Raw genomic sequence first — 16,554 nt, 5'->3', positions numbered from 1 at the left:
AAGAAGCGATTGAGCTCTACTCAAAGTGACAGCGAGCACAGTGGGTCTACACAACCACAACATGTGTGTTGATCAGAACAGCCTGTAAGTCATGAACAGTGTGTTTGAGTTCAGAGCTGCCCTCAGAGCTCTCAGCTCCTGTGAGTGTGAGAGATGTAAGCTACCTATATATGACTCATCGGGCCTGTGTGTGTGAGTGTGAGTGTGTGTGAGTGTGTTTGTGTGTAGGAGTCTCGCTACTGTGAAAGTCCCTTACGTTATATAAACATGAAGAACGGAAGACTCTCTCTTTCTCGGTCTCCCTCTCGCTTTCTCTTTCTTCCCGTCTTTCTTCATCTCTCTTTCATGTTTGTAATTCTTTTTATTTTACCCTTATTTTACCAAGTATGTTGACTGAGAACACATTCTCATTTATAGCAACAACCTGGGGAATAGTTACAGGGGAGAGGAAGGGTGATGAATGAGCCAATTGGAAGCTGGGAATGATTAGGTGGTCATGATGGTGTGAGGGCCAGATTGGGAATGTCCACATGGTGACTGAAGGTTAAACATAATAGGAGTTTAGACTGTAGTAGATGCATGAGGGAGAGGTGAGGAGGGAGAGGTGAGGAGGGAGAGAAGGACAGGGGGGCAGGAGTAGGGGAGGTTGGAGGGAAGGGGAGATCAGGGGTACCAGTTGCAGGGAGGGGCAAAGCATAGATAGGAGGTTTGGCTTCAAGGAGATAAACAAAAAGTTCAATTATTTCCAAAGATTTAGATTAGAGGGAGGGGTGCTTCCTTTATTTTGGGCCCCACGCCTGTTAAAAGGACGCTCTCTGAGAGAGTCTGTGACTCTGTGCTTCTTCCTGGTCTGTGTCAGTGTTCTGGTGTATTCTGGTCTGTTTCAGTGTTCTGGGTCCGGGTGGGCATCTACCATCGGGGGCGGCTCCGGTGCGGGGCGAAGTACCCACTCCGCTCGCGGATACCTCGTCTTCAATGGCGGCTCTGGTGCGGGGATCGTCGCCGGGTGCTCCGGACCGTGGATCGACGGCGGAGGCTCCGGACCGTGGATCGTCACCAGAGGCTCCGGACCGTGGATTGTCGCCGGAGGAACCGGACCATGGGTCGTCGCTGGGGACTCCGGACCGTAGATCATCGCCGGGGACTCCGGACCGTGGTTCGTCGCTGGAGGCTCCCGACTGGGAACCCTCGCAAGAGGCTCTGGACTGAGAACCCCCACTGGAGGCTCTGGACCGCAGACCGTCGCTGGAGGGTCTGGACCGCAGACTGTCGCTGGAGGCTCTGGACCGCAGACTGTCGCTGGAGGCTCTGGACCGCAGACTTCGCTGGAGGCTCTGGACCGCAGACTGTCGCTGGAGGCTCCCGACCGCAGACTGTCGCTGGAGGCTCTGGACCGCAGACCGCCGCTGGAGGTTCCGGACCGTGGACCGTCTCCGTGGACCGTCTCAGGAGGTTCTGGACTGTGGACCGTCTCAGGAGGTTCCGGACTGTGGACCGTCTCAGGAGGTTCCGGACTGTGGACCGTCTCAGGAGGTTTCCGGACTGTGGACCATCATAGGAGGTTCCAGACTGTGGACCGTCGCCGGAAGCTCTGGACTGTGGACCGTCGCCGGAAGCTCTGGACTGGGAACCGTCGCCGGAAGCACTGGACTGGGAACCGTCGCCGGAAACTCCGGACTGGGAACTGTCGCCGGAAGCTCCGGACTGGGAACTGTCGCCGGAAGCTCCGGACTGGGAACTGTCGCCGGAAGCTCCGGACTGGGAACTGTCGCCGGAAGCTCTGGACTGGGAACTGTCGCCGGAAGCTCTGGACTGGGAACTGTCGCCGGAAGCTCTGGACTGGGAACTGTCGCCGGAAGCTCTGGACTGGGAACTGTCGCCGGAAGCTTGGTGCGTGGGGCCGGCATTGGTGGTACCGGGCTGGTGACACGCACCTCAGGACGAGCGCGAGGAGCAGGCACAGGACGTACTGGACTGAGGAGGCGCACTGGAGGCCTGATGCGTGGGGCCGGGAACAGGTGGCACCGGGCTGGTGACACGCACCTCAGGGCGAGTGCGGGGAGGAGGCACAGGACGTACTGGACTGTGGAGGCACACTGGAGACCAGGCGCGCTGAGCCGGCACAACCCGTCCTGGACAGATACCCACTTTAGCACGACAAGTGCGAGGAGTTGGCACAGAACGCACCGGGCTGTGAATGCGCACTGGAGACACAGTGCGTATCACCGCAAAACATGGTGCCTGACCGGTCACACGCTCCCCACGGTGAGTACGGGGAGTTGGCTCTGGTTCACTCCCCTCAACTTTCGCCGCCCACTCCTCGCTCAATCTGTCCCAATATTCAATCTGTCTCACCCCTCAGCGTCACCGACCACTCCGTGTGCCCCCCCCAAAAAACAATTGGGCTGTCTCTCGGGCTTCCGTCGTGGCCGCGAAACCCGGTGTTGTCGTTGTTGTTCCCTCGCTGCCTCCACCTGCTTCCATGGCAGGCTTGTCTCCTGCCATAATCTCGTCCCACGTCCAGGATGTCCTCCACTCCTGGCTTTCCTCCTGGGCACGCTGCTTGGTCCGTTGTTGGTGGGATCTTCTGTCACGATCGTCATAATAACTGGACCAAAGCCCAGCGTGATCTGGGTTCCACATATTTTATTATTATGGGAAACTCAAAGCAAAACAAAATAATAAACGAACAAACAAAACGTGAAGAAAATGCAGTGCTCACAGGCACTACACAAAAACAAGATCCCACAAAGCACAAAGGGCTGCCTAAATATGATCCCCATTCAGAGACAACGATAAACAGCTGCCTCTGATTGGGAACCATACCAGGCCAACATAGAAATATAATTACCTAGATGACCCACCCTAGTCACACCCCGACCTAACCAACATAGAGAATAAAAAGCTCTCTATGGCCAGGGCGTGACAGATACAGTCACAGGCTGACATGCATGTTACTAACATTTCCCTCCGTGTACATCTAAGTGCAATACGTGCTACTTTGTTCTGGACCAACTTACCTACTGTCTGTCCTTCTTTGCCGCACATGACCACACAGCTGGGCCTACCCACTAGGGAGCCAGGCAAAGCCAATGAGAATGAGTTTTTTCCCCACAAAAGGTCTTTATTACAGACATAAATACTCTTCAGCTGGACACCAGCACACTGGACACCAGCATTCCCAGTGTGCTGGTGTCCATGGTCCTATAGTCCCAGTGGTAACTAGATGAGTGGGTGGTGTGCTGGTGTCCATGGTCCTATAGTCCCAGTGGTAACTAGATGAGTGTGTGCTGTGCTGGTGTCCATGGCCCTAAAGTCCCAGTTGTAACTAGATGAGTGTGTGGTGTGCTGGTGTCCATGTCCTAAAGTCCCAGTGGTAACTAGATGAGTCCGTGGTGTGCTGGTGTCCATAGTCTTAAAGTCCCAGTGGTAACTAGATGAGTCCGTGTTGTGCTGGTGTCCATGTCCTAAAGTCCCAGTGGTAACTAGATGAGTCCGTGGTGTGCTGGTGTCCATGGTCTTAAAGTCCCAGTAGTAACTAGATGAGTCTGTGGTGTGCTGGTGTCCATGGTCTTAAAGTCCCAGTGGTAACTAGATGAGTCTGTGGTGTGCTGGTGTCCATGGTCTTAAAGTCCCAGTAGTAACTAGATGAGTCCGTGGTGTGCTGGTGTCCATGGTCCTAAAGTCCCAGTAGTAAATAGATGAGTCCGTGGTGTGCTGGTGTCCATGGTCTTAAAGTCCCAGTGGTAACTAGATGAGTCTGTGGTGTGCTGGTGTCCATGGTCTTAAAGTCCCAGTAGTAACTAGATGAGTCCGTGGTGTGCTGGTGTCCATGGTCCTAAAGTCCCAGTAGTAAATAGATGAGTCCGTGGTGTGCTGGTGTCCATAGTCTTAAAGTCCCAGTAGTAAATAGATGAGTCCTTGGTGTGCTGGTGTCCATAGTCTTAAAGTCCCAGTAGTAAATAGATGAGTCCTTGGTGTGCTGGTGTCCATAGTCTTAAAGTCCCAGTAGTAAATAGATGAGTCCGTGGTGTGCTGGTGTCCATAGTCTTAAAGTCCCAGTAGTAAATAGATGAGTCATTGGTGTGCTGGTGTCCATAGTATTAAAGTCCCAGTAGTAAATAGATGAGTCCGTGGTGTGCTGGTGTCCATGGTCTTAAAGTCCCAGTAGTAAATAGATGAGTCCGTGGTGTGCTGGTGTCCATAGTCTTAAAGTCCCAGTAGTAAATAGATGAGTCCGTGGTGTGCTGGTGTCCATAGTCTTAAAGTCCCAGTAGTAAATAGATGAGTCATTGGTGTGCTGGTGTCCATAGTATTAAAGTCCCAGTAGTAAATAGATGAGTCCGTGGTGTGCTGGTGTCCATAGTCTTAAAGTCCCAGTAGTAAATAGATGAGTCCGTGGTGTGCTGGTGTCCATAGTCTTAAACTCCCAGTAGTAACTCGATGAGTCCGTGGTGTGCTGGTGTCCATAGTCTTTAAAGTCCCAGTAGTAACTCGATGAGTCTGTGGTGTGCTGGTGTCCATAGTCTTAAAGTCCCAGTGGTAACTAGATGAGTCCGTGGTGTGCTGGTGTCCATAGTCTTAAAGTCCCAGTGGTAACTAGATGAGTCCGTGATGTGCTGGTGTCCATAGTCCTATGGGAGCTCTGTTTGATGTATTGATATATGACTGGCAGCTCAGAATGATTAGACTGCCTGCTGTCATTGGGTCAAAGTGATGTCTAACCTTTAGGGTGTGTCTTTTCCTGGCCACGCACACCGCATCTGTGTGTGTGTGTGTGTGTGTGTGTGTACCGTACATGTATACTTGTTATGACAGTAAATGTAAAAGTCTTAAGCAGTGTTATTAATAAACAGGGACTCTTATTAACAACTCAGGTTTCCAGCATCACACACAGCAGACATAGAACCTACACTCGTGACTGTAGCTCGGTCCCAAAGGGTTTGTCTGAGAATCTCTGATCGGAATTGAAGCCTCTCAGTGGTATTCCCATCTGAGTATTCTTCACCACAGCCCCACCCACCCTCCACCCCCACCCCACCTCTGCTCAGCTGTGTGTATGCCCTCCTCCCACTTCTCAGTGGAAAGGTCAAAGGTTAGAAGCCAAAGTGGTGATAAATACTTCCAGGTCATCTCTTGCTCCAAGGGTCAGAGTTGTCCTATAGGAACCGTAACATACCTTCCTAAAATGGCTGAAACAATCATTCAGTTCAAACATTGTCAGTTCAGTTCACCCAGCTCTCATATGCTGGGTGTTGTTGTGATTGTGAAATGCATGGATCTATTTTTAGAGGAATAGAGAACCTTGCCTGCTGCTGATCAGATTTCAGCTCTGCTCTCCTGAATCGATCTCTTGTCCTACGTGCTTTGTGCTTTGGCTCTCTCAGCCCTAAACTCATTTAGTTGACATTCTGAAGTGGAATAATCTCATTAGGCTGTTGTTTGGTGTTGGCCACAGTAGACTGGAGCAGAGGTTTCCTCTCTGTAAAGGAACACAGACAGTAAGTTGTGCCAGCTCAGTGGTCTGTAGACGTGTGTAAAATGGAGCGATTATTCAAGGGCTCCACCATCATTATATCGGCTTCCTTCTGACTCTTCCTGCGCGTGTGTGTGTCTGCAGAAACAGGCCAAACTGGTTAATTTACTAGTGTTTCTAGAATAATCTGGTGTGTGTCTACCAGGAGGATGAGTGGAGGCACTCTGTTTCAATTTAATTTCTTTGGGTTAGACCAGAGAGAGAGAGAGAGAGAGAGAGAGAGAGAGAGAGAGAGAGAGAGAGAGAGAGAGAGAGAGAGAGAGAGAGAGAGAGAGAGAGAGAGAGAGAGAGAGAGAGAGAGAGAGAGAGAGAGAGAGAGAGAGAGAGAGAGAGAGAGAGAGAGAGAGAGAGAGAGAGAGAGAGAGAGAGAGAGAGAGAGAGAGAGAGAGAGAGAGAGAGAGAGAGAGAGAGAGAGAGAGAGAGAGAGAGAGAGAGAGAGAGAGAGAGAGAGAGAGAGAGAGAGAGAGAGAGAGAGAGAGAGAGAGAGAGAGAGAGAGAGAGAGAGAGAGAGAGAGAGAGAGAGAGAGAGAGAGAGAGAGACTGTTACATTCCTGAAGTCTAAGCAGGCTGGAGTGATTCTGCTGTTTAATGTAAACACAGGGGAGGGACCGACTGGCACAATGATTCATGTGAGAGATGGAGGAGGAGGGTAGAGATAGACAGGGATTGAGAGATAGTAGGGAGGGAGAGGAGAGAGGGGGGGTGGGAGGGAGAGAGAGAGAAAGCGAGAGAGAGAGAGAAAGGTAAAGAGATGTGTGGTTTCTCCCTACTGTGCGAGTTAGCTCTGGTCCGTAGGTTTGATTAAAAGGTAAGTGGTGCCAGACCACACCATTCTCTTATCCCAATAAACACTGAAACTGTCTGCTGAATGGAGAGTATCATTTCTCTTTTCCTTTCCTCTCACATCTTCCCCTTATCTCTTCATTCCAGTCAGAGGCAGTCAGACAAGCTGTTTGCAGTAGACACAAAGGTGGAAGAAATGGCATTGAACAACATTGGATCTACAGACTACCCTTTTTCAGCATGTATAAGACAGGTCACAAGTACTACTATAAGGCTCTTCAGTCTGTAGAGTGGGTGAGTATAAATCTGTGGTGAGGCTGACATCTGCTGGTTAACACTGATACTGCAATTTGGTGTTATAATTACACCATACTATAACATGGCTGGGCAACTGATGAGGGTGGGGGCCACAACAAAAACTGAACTCATCATTAGGGACCACACTGGCTCGTGGGTCTACATACCCACATCCATACCCACACATGCAGTCAGAGCCGGCCCTAGCCTTTTGGGGGTTCTAAGTTCAATTTATTGGGAAAAGATGCAGATTCAAAACTCAATTTTGAAATGTAACCTCGTGTAGTCTACTATTCTAACTTTAAACAGTCAATTAAGCCCCCGACTGAGTTCCTAACAGAATTGATCCACAGTCCTACAAAAGGTGTTGTCAACAGCTCCACCACTTATTTATAGCAAAGTAGACCATTTTTAATAGCTATTAAAAAGTTGAAAGACATAATTTAACATTAATAACTTATTCATAACTTATATAAAATAATACAAATATTATGTGCCCTCAAGATTACCTTACACGAGAACAACATATTTCATATATTTACATGCAAAAATGTTTTGAAAATAATTCCAAAAAGAATCAAGACACATTGTTACACACGTTCAGCATTCGTCTTCAGCCCACAAACACTGAAAAACCAGCACCTGTAAGTCCTTAAATCTGGAATTCTAGAGGTAAAACTGCCACGTCCATTTGCGATATTACAACAACAAAGGCGTTACTTCAAACAAAGAACACAGTTTTTTTCCCCCTTTGACATCATTTCACGTGCGATAGAAGAACAGCGCATGTATGCTCATCTGCCCCGTTTAAAAAAGAAATGTGGAGTATGTGGGGTGGACTCGGACCTAGTGGGAGAGGCTGGTATTGGATCTGAAATAAGATCTACTACGGACAGACACATTCACTTCCTGTATTCACTTCCTGTATTCACTTCCAGTATTCATCAGTCAGTTGAATACAGTCAATCCCTGATAAGTGTACACTTCTCTAAAGTGCAGTGCATGTCTCTAGTCCTAATACAAACACAATACAAATACAAGATATATTGCCTTGGATACTACATACCCTACATACCCTGGTTTAGTGCACACATTGAGGACAGTCATTGCACTTCTAGTTTTCATTGGTTCTTCTGTGGAACTCAGTCACTTGAACATACTATTTAAATATTTATACAATTGTCAGTCTTCCTCAACACCGTGAAAACACCCCTGAACTCCAGCTTACCATCCAGCGTGTAGAGGAAAGCTAACATAGTTTCCAACAGCAACAAGTCCAGGCAATGGTTAGGTCACCTCAGCAACCCCTTTACCATGTCCCATTAGAAGGCAGTATCCAATGAGTTCAGATTTATAATTATCATATCAAATGATAGAACCTTCCACATTCTGCCTTCCAAATGTTCAAGTTTCTGGGTTCCTTCAGGTCAGCTGTACATTTCTGGGAAACAGAGAAGAAGAAAGAGAGGAGAGGAAGAAAGAGAGGAGAGGAAGAGAGAGAGGAGAAGAAGAAAGAGAGGAGAAGAAGAAAGAGAGGAGAAGAAGAAGGAGAGGAGAGGAAGAAAGAGAGGAGAAGAAGAAAGAGAGGAGAAGAAGAAAGAGAGGAGAAGAAGAAAGAGAGGAGAGGAAGAAAGAGAGGAGAAGAAGAAAGAGAGGAGAAGAAGAAAGAGAGGAGAGGAAGAAAGAGAGGAGAAGAAGAAAGAGAGGAGAAGAAGAAAGAGAGGAGAGGAAGAAAGAGAGGAGAAGAAGAAAGAGAGGAGAAGAAGAAAGAGAGGAGAGGAAGAAAGAGAGGAGAAGAAGAAAGAGAGGAGAAGAAGAAAGAGAGGAGAGGAAGAAAGAGAGGAGAAGAATGAAACAAAACAAAACCATTTTTACTACTTGGTCAGTTGCACAGGTTATCTAAACCAATGTCACGCTTTTGATCTTATCCCACTGGGCACAGACTTCAGTTCAACGTCTAGTTCTGATTTACATTTGGTCGAGTAGTCAACTAATGTGAATTCAAAGTGAAATCAACGTGAATTCAATGTGAAATCAACAAGACAATTCACCATGTCATTGGATTCAGGTTCAAAGTTGGATGAAAAAAAGACAAAATGCCCTTACGTTGATTACTTTTTGCAAATTCAATTAGTTTTCCACGTTGACTCAACGTCATTACATCGATTTTTGGGGGGTTGACACGACATGGAAACAACGTTGACTGATCCAGGTTTTTTCCCAGTGGGATGTATTTATCCTGTGAGTTTGAGTGAAACAGTGAAACAGATACTCACTCATCTGAACTTGCTGCTCCCTTCCCTCCTGGAGAAACAGAAAGATATAGACGGGTTGGTTGTTTAGCAACAAAACTGATGTGTGCGCAACTATGCGTCAAAACAGACAGGGTTGGCTTAGACTGTTGACAACATGTAAACTATATTTAGTCTCTAAATGTTTCTTGAAAAAGAAATACATTTTCACGATGAACACTTGTCTCTCAATACATAGTTACAGTTGTTGGTTAGCTATCTCAAAACAAGACAAGGTATCAACAATAACATACAACGAGCTGAAACGAGCCACCTACGAGTCCCCACATGGCAGCTTCTTGTCATTTTTGCTAGCTAACGGACCTTTCAGAATCATAGCAACACACACCTTCCATGCCACATCGATGCGCATAACGTTGTCCGCCAACCCATCTATATGTTTTGTGAATTTATAGATATTTATATTTTATCCTGCCGGTCCGATTTCCAAGGGACAATACTGTCTGTCTGCTCTATCACAAGTAATGTCATCCTTACCTTGAGTACCTCTGGCTGTGTGAGCCTTCTTTTTCTTGCTGTTAGATACCAGAACCAGGAAACACAGCAGAACAGCAGCGATCACAGAGACAGCAGAGATCACAGAGACAACAGAGATATCAGGAGGCCTGCCTATAGTAGATAAATAAAATATATGTAAGGTTTCAAATTCATTTACTTGACAGAAATGTACAATGTTATACATTGAATGACAGTGATAGAGACACAGTATCTCAGTCCTCACAGACAGTGTGTTCCTGTGAGAGGGCGCCCCCTACAGCACAGCTGAGGTTCAGCCGGAGTCCGGAGGAGCAGTTGACGGATATGGAACTGAAGACAGAGAACAGCATAGAAGCCGGGTCTCTCACTTCACTGCTGTTCACTGCTCCCCAGGTGCTCTGGTTAAGAGGAGGGTTCAGGCTCCACTCAACATCCCTACGAGGGTAACCGTTGTCGGAGGAACATGTCACCAAGCATCTGCCGTTGTCACAGGCCACTGTTACATTGGGGATGCTGTAGTTGGCTGTAGAGGGGGAGAGATGGAAAGGGAGGAGAGCGGAGCGAGAGAAGGAAAGGATTTGATATTTTCTTGGTTTTACTTCCTCTAACTGAAAACACAAAACAAGGGCAAAACAACACAAGCCAGTCTAAGTGATAGCTAATTATAGCTTTCGTTTTGTCTTCTCTTTTTAGTGAATGTATCTATGGTTTGGGCTATTACAAGCACACATCTGACAGAACCAGCTTTTTCCCCCTCATCCAGAAAGCTATGTTCCACATGTGGGAGAATAAAACAAGAAAAATGAATTAAACACAAACATGGTAAGAGAGTTTGAACTGAGGTAATGTTACCTGTCACATTGAGCTGTATGTTCTCCTGGTTGTTCTTGGTTGGGTATCCGATGTGGCATTCGTACAGCCCCTCATCTGACAGCCGTATACTCCACAGCTTCATCGTTCCCTGTGTGTGGTCTACTTGAGTACGGTTTGCATAATCCGGGTGAGGGGATGGTAAGTCCCTCGTCTTATGGTAGCCATTAATGAACTCGTCTGGGTCAGGTCTCTGTATATACAGGTGGATTGGGAGTCTCTGGAGGTCAGAGATACAGGGGAGGGTCACAGCCCCACCCACCTCTCCTATCACCATGGTGACATCTGAGAGAGAAGGGGAAAGAGGTTAGAGGTTAGGGAAGGGTTGGGTTGGGGGAGGGTAGACATTAGGCAGTTCCTTTTTTTCCCCCTCCCTTATCTATCTGACACGTTTGCCCTTTTCTCTCATCTGAAAGTGTCTGGTACATTCCCTTCTACTGAATAGATAACATTATGGTTCAGATGTTATTGCAAATCCACTCTTACAGGGAAATCGTACACAGACACACACATGCAGGTATGCACACACGCACACACACACACACACACACACACACACACACACACACACACACACACACACACACACACACACACACACACACACACACACACACACACACACACACACACACACACACACACACACACACACACACACACACACACACACACCACACACACAGCCAAGTATCTCCAACAGTAAAGCTCTGATCAGATTAAGTGGCAGGTATCATGATGTCATATTCTTTGACAGTTGATTCAATTCTTACCTTTACTTTGAATGAGCGTAACCGATACCAGGTATATGACGACACACCTTCTGTAAACCATAACAACATTACAATCAGCTGAGTACTATTAGGTGAGGTCACTGGCATGGTTACGGGAAGCATTCTTATTTCCTAATAACCTGTTTCCAGAAACACACTCATAAATGTTATTAATATTATCCTTTAATTACAGGCACACATTCCTCCAGCTTTCAGGAATGTACTGTATACCAAGGAAACACAGAGAAAACTGAAATTCCACTGGAGAACCACAGCGCCATTCTCTCTATCAGATACTGTCACCACACCCATGTAAACAAGCTATGAAGAGATCTGACTCTAGATAGTGTGAAATGCACTCTACAAATTAAATATTATTCTTATTAAAAAACGTATCATTGTATCAAAATGAACCAATACAGTTGCATGTAAATCAAGTATGCCAACGATTGCAAATAACCAAGATTTAAAGATACACCTCAGCCACAGTCCCGCCATAATCATGGTCACACGGTGAGTACTACTTACCGAAGCAGCCGACGTGCACACATCCCATAGTCCTGCAGAAAACACAGACACATTAATTCAAACAGCAGCACTCACAACCAATGATCAGGTTTCATATGATCAGATTCATATCATGGTAAATATACACTCAGAAATGACATGAGAGTTTGCTTATTAATCCTCAGCTAATATGGTGAGATACAAAAAGTAATTAAGAAAAATCTTCATTCTATATTTATTATAATAACCAAGTTAAAGAAATTAATGAGAATTGAGAGAAATTCTGTCTCCATGGATACTCTGTTCCCTAATAGTCAGTCAAGAAACCCCTAAGGGAAATCCCAAGACAAGGGAGTTACTTCAGGAAATTCTATTCTACTGTGTGGTAGGCCTAAACGCAGGGCCCAGTTTTTCAAAAGTTATCTATTCCTATTTCAGCTATAGGATAGGATTAAATGCATAGAAATATAATGAATAGAACGGGAGTCCCCATTCAAGTCAATGATTTGTCTATTCTATTCATTCTATTTCTATGCATTTAATCCTAACCAATAGGCGAAATCCATATATATAACTTTTTAAAAACTGGGTCCAGGTGATGAGTTTGATATCTAGACAATCTTGCGGCGCTGTACTAGTGCCTCGTGAGATATTTGTGGTCATGGTTTTTGATTCATCTCAGGGATTGGTAGTTAAGGATAGGAGTTCAGAGTTGTAGGTTTGGTTGATTTAACGTTAATCTGAAGAGAATCAAACAACAATTCCGTTCTTCAATCGTGTGTCTTTTACACATTGTCTTGCAAGGACTTTATTATGCGTTAAATACTTGAGTGTAAAGATCTAAAACGATTGCATCAGTAGAATGTGACAGGCCAGAGGATTGTGCGGGGGCAGACGAAGGGAACTGGCTTGGTTGGACGAAGGGAACTGGCTTGGTTGTCAGATATGTTTCTAATTAATAAGTCAGGGGGAATCCCCAGAAATATACATCTTCATTGTTATGGTATCAGCTTGTAGGATGAGTTTTATGAACACAGGTTACAGTATCAACAGTACAGAAGAACTGTATATTGTTGCAGTATATTAAATATATTGCTATAATGCACACACATGAAAACAATCATACATAAAGAAAACATAAGCATGCACGTGTCTGCATTTGTGTGCATTCCTATTCATTTGTGTGCATTCCTATTCATTTGTGTATGCCTTCATGGTCAACTGAGCATGTAGCAAACAGTAGTTTCACACTGATCGTCATCCTGACACACACGGTTATGTTGCAGCGAGAGTGAGGTTGGTACTAGAAATATGCGGAGTGAGAAGTTTATGTTCATGTTTAATGTGTTACTCAGATAGCGGTCAATAAAAACTGAAATCCATTATGAAATGTTGTAGTTTTATCAAAACATAAAAGATGAAAACTTCAGAGTAATCTGACCATACGTAGGTGAAATCCACTGTGTGAAAATGTTTCACTTTATCCAAGTGATTGACAATGTTTGCAAATAAGCAATTTCAAACATATATAGTGCACTGTCCATGCAGCACGATTTACATATTAAAGCACTTCGACAGAGATGACGATAAACGTTTATTTAAAATATACAATATGACACTACGGATGTTTTACACAGGCAGCCCAATTTTGCCAATAATTGATCTTTTGACCAATCAGATCAGATCTTTTGCCAATAATTCGGCTTTTGACCATTCAGAATATATCAGAATTGAGCTGCCTGTGTAAATGCAGCCAATCAGTTTCTATGGCTCCATAATCTGTTGGCTCCATGTCTCCAGATACTACAGTCAACCCTAAGAGTAGGAGTTACATCTCTACACCTATTGTTTTAGTTAATAACCTGAAACACCAACAACCTCCATTCATTCAAGATATATGATATAGTAGGTAAAACTGAATACCATAATATTACATTATTTAATTAAACTGCTTCACCTTAACCTGCACTGTATTATCTAAGTAAATCTACAACAACAATAGCACATCCACTACAAGCCAGTCTGGAAGAGCTGTAAATATTTGTAACAGTTATAAAGCCTATGAGGGGGAAATAGAGACATTCTTACCACAGTCATGCTTTGCCTTTCTTAACAGCCGTAATGGAGTGTGAAGTCGGAGAGGTTGGCGTGTGATGTGTTCTCAGCACAGACAATCAGCCCCTCTTCCTTCAGCATTCTGGGGGTGTGGCTTTAGCCAGGGAAAGTCCTTTTTGCTTTTCTAGTTGACTAATGTTGCCATTGTAGCATACAGCAGCTTATCAGAATTTGGTCCCTTCTCACAGCAGGGTGTGTTCGTATTGTGTGAGTGGTGAGGGGGTGGGGTTAAGTTAAGACTCTCACTTCCCTATATATACTACTGTTCAAAAGTTTTAGAACACCTACTCATTCAAGGGTTTTTCTTTATTTTTACTATTTTCTACATTGTAGAATAATAGTGAAGACATCAACACTGTGAAATAACACATATGGAATCATGTAGTAACCAAAAAAGTGTTTAGCAAATCAAAATATATTTTATAGTAGCCATCCTTTGCCTTGATGACAGCTTTGCACACTCTTGGCATTCTCTCAACCAGCTTCATGAGGTAGTCACCTGGAATGCATTTCAACTAACAGGTGTGCTTTCTTAAAAGTTAATTTGTGCAATTTATTTCCTTCTTAATGTTTAATTATTTAACCTTTATTTAACTAGGCAAGTCAGTTAAGAACAAATTCTTATTTACAATGACGGCCTACCCCGGCCAAACATGGATGACGCTGGGCCAATTGTGCTGTACCGGTACCTCCTGTATATATTCTCCTCACATTTACTCTGTACCGGTACCTCCTGTAAATAGCCTCCTCACGTTTACTCTGTACCGGTACCCCCTGTATATAGCCTCCTCACATTTACTCTGTACCGGTACTCCCTGTATATAGCCTCCGCACATTTACTCTGTACTGGTACCCCCTGTATATAGCCTCCTCACATTTACTCTGTACCGGTACCTCCTGTATATAGCCTTCTATATACTACTCTGTACCGGTACCTCCTGTATATAGCCTCCTCACATTTACTCTCTACCGGTACCCCTTGTATATAGCCTCCTCACATTTACTCTGTACTGGTACCCCCTGTATATAGCCTCCTCACATTTACTCTGTACCGGTACCTCCTGTATATAGCCTTCTATATACTACTCTGTACCGGTACCTCCTGTATATAGCCTCCTCACATTTACTCTATACCGGTACCTCCTGTATATAGCCTCCGCACATTTACTCTGTACCGGTACCTCCTGTATATAGCCTCCGCACATTTACTCTGTACCGGTACCTCCTGTATATAGCCTCCTCACATTTACTCTGTACCTCCTGTATATAGCCTTCTATATACTACTCTGTACCGGTACCTCCTGTATATCGCCTTCTATATACTACTCTGTACCAGTACCTCCTGTATATAGCCTCGCTACTGTTATTTTTTTTGCTGCTTCTTTATTTATTTTTATTTAAAAAAAAATGTTATTCTGTTTATTTTAGTAAATACTTTCTTAACACTTTTTTTTCTTAAAATGGGATTGTTGGTTAAGGGCTTGTAAGTAAGCATTTCACTGTAAGGTCTACACCTGTTGTATTCGGCGCATGTGACAAATACAATTTGATTTGATTTGGGAGAGAATGTTGTTTGAACAAATGGTGTTGCATACTGATGTATGCCTCAGGGAATGTCCCGGGGTTTCCTGTCCTGATGTCAAAGAGAAACACAGGCGCGGACTAATTATATCCTACTAATATAGGGAAACACTTTTAAAGCCACTTCGATACAGAAGTGACCTTTTCGTAGAAAGTTAGGAGAACTTACGCAGCAGGTTAGGAGAATTAATGCAGCAGGTTAGGAGAATTAACGTAGAAGGTTAGGAGACTAGGGTTAAGGTTAGAAAAAGGGTTAGGGTTAGCAAAAATGCTCTCCTAACCTGCTACGAAAATAACTTTGTATCAAAGTGGCATGAAAAGAGTGTGACCTGCCTAATACACTGTACCCACCCTTATCTGGTATAATCAGTGAAGTGAGTTATTCACTCTGTGTCCTGAAGAAGTGTGATTTACTTGGGGGAATGACTCTTCTGCTTGGTAGATTTTAAGTCATGTCGTTTATCAGTGCTGCTCCAGCGATAAAACATTCTAGATGCTGCATACAGCAACACACTAGCCAGGTGGATACCAACTGCAGTGTCTGCACCCAGGTCTCAGCTGTTCAGCAACACACTAGCCAGGTGGATACCAACTGCAGTGTCTGCACCCAGGTTCTCAGCTGTTCAGCAACACACTAGCCAGGTGGATACCAACTGCAGTGTCTGCACCCAGGTCTCAGCTGTTCAGCAACACACTAGCCAGGTGGATACCAACTGCAGTGTCTGCACCCAGGTTCTCAGCTGTTCAGCAACACACTAGCCAGGTGGATACCAACTGCAGTGTCTGCACCCAGGTCTCAGGTGTTCAGCAACACACTAGCCAGGTGGATACCAACTGCAGTGTCTGCACCCAGGTCTCAGCTGTTCAGCAACACACTAGCCAGGTGGATACCAACTGCAGTGTCTGCACCCAGGTCTCAGCTGTAAGTATACCCACCCAAGTTCTCATACCCCCAAACCACGTACCTAGCTGCTAAAGAACGTGTTAGGATGAGGCTTTCCTCCCCTCCATTCAGGCTACAGATATCAGACGATCAGATCAGACCATGCTGACAGTATGCGGCACGAGGGCTAAACTCAGACACGAACAGAGGTGTGGTAAACCTCAGTACAAACATGGACTGCAGAAACTCCCTACCAACTCATCACACCTATTGCCTCAGCACAGACATACACACGCGCACACATGCACACACACGTTAAAGGAAGTGAGGAGGAGCTCTTACTCCGTGGCTGAGGGATGAGATCATAAAAACCATAAGAATAACTTCAAAAGAAAACAAAGCAGGGGCTTCCGGGTAAGG

The 16,554-nt window shown here is 45.2% G+C and overlaps 1 protein-coding gene across 1 annotated transcript; it reads right to left on the bottom strand.

Moving 5' to 3' along the window:
- Nucleotides 1-6,846: 6,846 nt before the first annotated feature.
- LOC120028926 (T-lymphocyte activation antigen CD80-like) lies at nt 6,847-13,708 on the bottom strand. The gene is made up of 8 exons (XM_038974198.1): nt 13,644-13,708; nt 11,577-11,608; nt 11,049-11,098; nt 10,258-10,560; nt 9,650-9,928; nt 9,406-9,537; nt 8,893-8,920; nt 6,847-8,057 (listed from the first exon to the last, which is right to left on the bottom strand). The coding sequence occupies exons 1-8, from the start codon at nt 13,650-13,652 to the stop codon at nt 8,039-8,041; spliced, it is 852 nt and encodes a 283-aa protein (XP_038830126.1). The 5' UTR covers nt 13,653-13,708; the 3' UTR covers nt 6,847-8,038.
- Nucleotides 13,709-16,554: the final 2,846 nt, after the last annotated feature.

Source organism: Salvelinus namaycush, chromosome 34 (genome assembly GCF_016432855.1).
Source record: "Salvelinus namaycush isolate Seneca chromosome 34, SaNama_1.0, whole genome shotgun sequence".
Classification (NCBI taxonomy): Eukaryota; Metazoa; Chordata; class Actinopteri; order Salmoniformes; family Salmonidae; genus Salvelinus; species Salvelinus namaycush.
The sequence above is the reverse complement of the archived record's forward strand: the minus strand, read 5'-3'. Positions and strand labels throughout refer to the sequence as shown.

Excerpts from the sequence above, each read along its gene's own strand:
- LOC120028926 (XM_038974198.1), bottom strand. Across the intron at positions 11,099-11,576 it reads TGTGCACGTCGGCTGCTTCG|AAGGTGTGTCGTCATATACC; the intron begins GTAAGTAGTACT and ends TATGGTTTACAG. Across the intron at positions 9,538-9,649 it reads CTCACAGGAACACACTGTCT|GCAGGCCTCCTGATATCTCT; the intron begins GTGAGGACTGAG and ends TATCTACTATAG.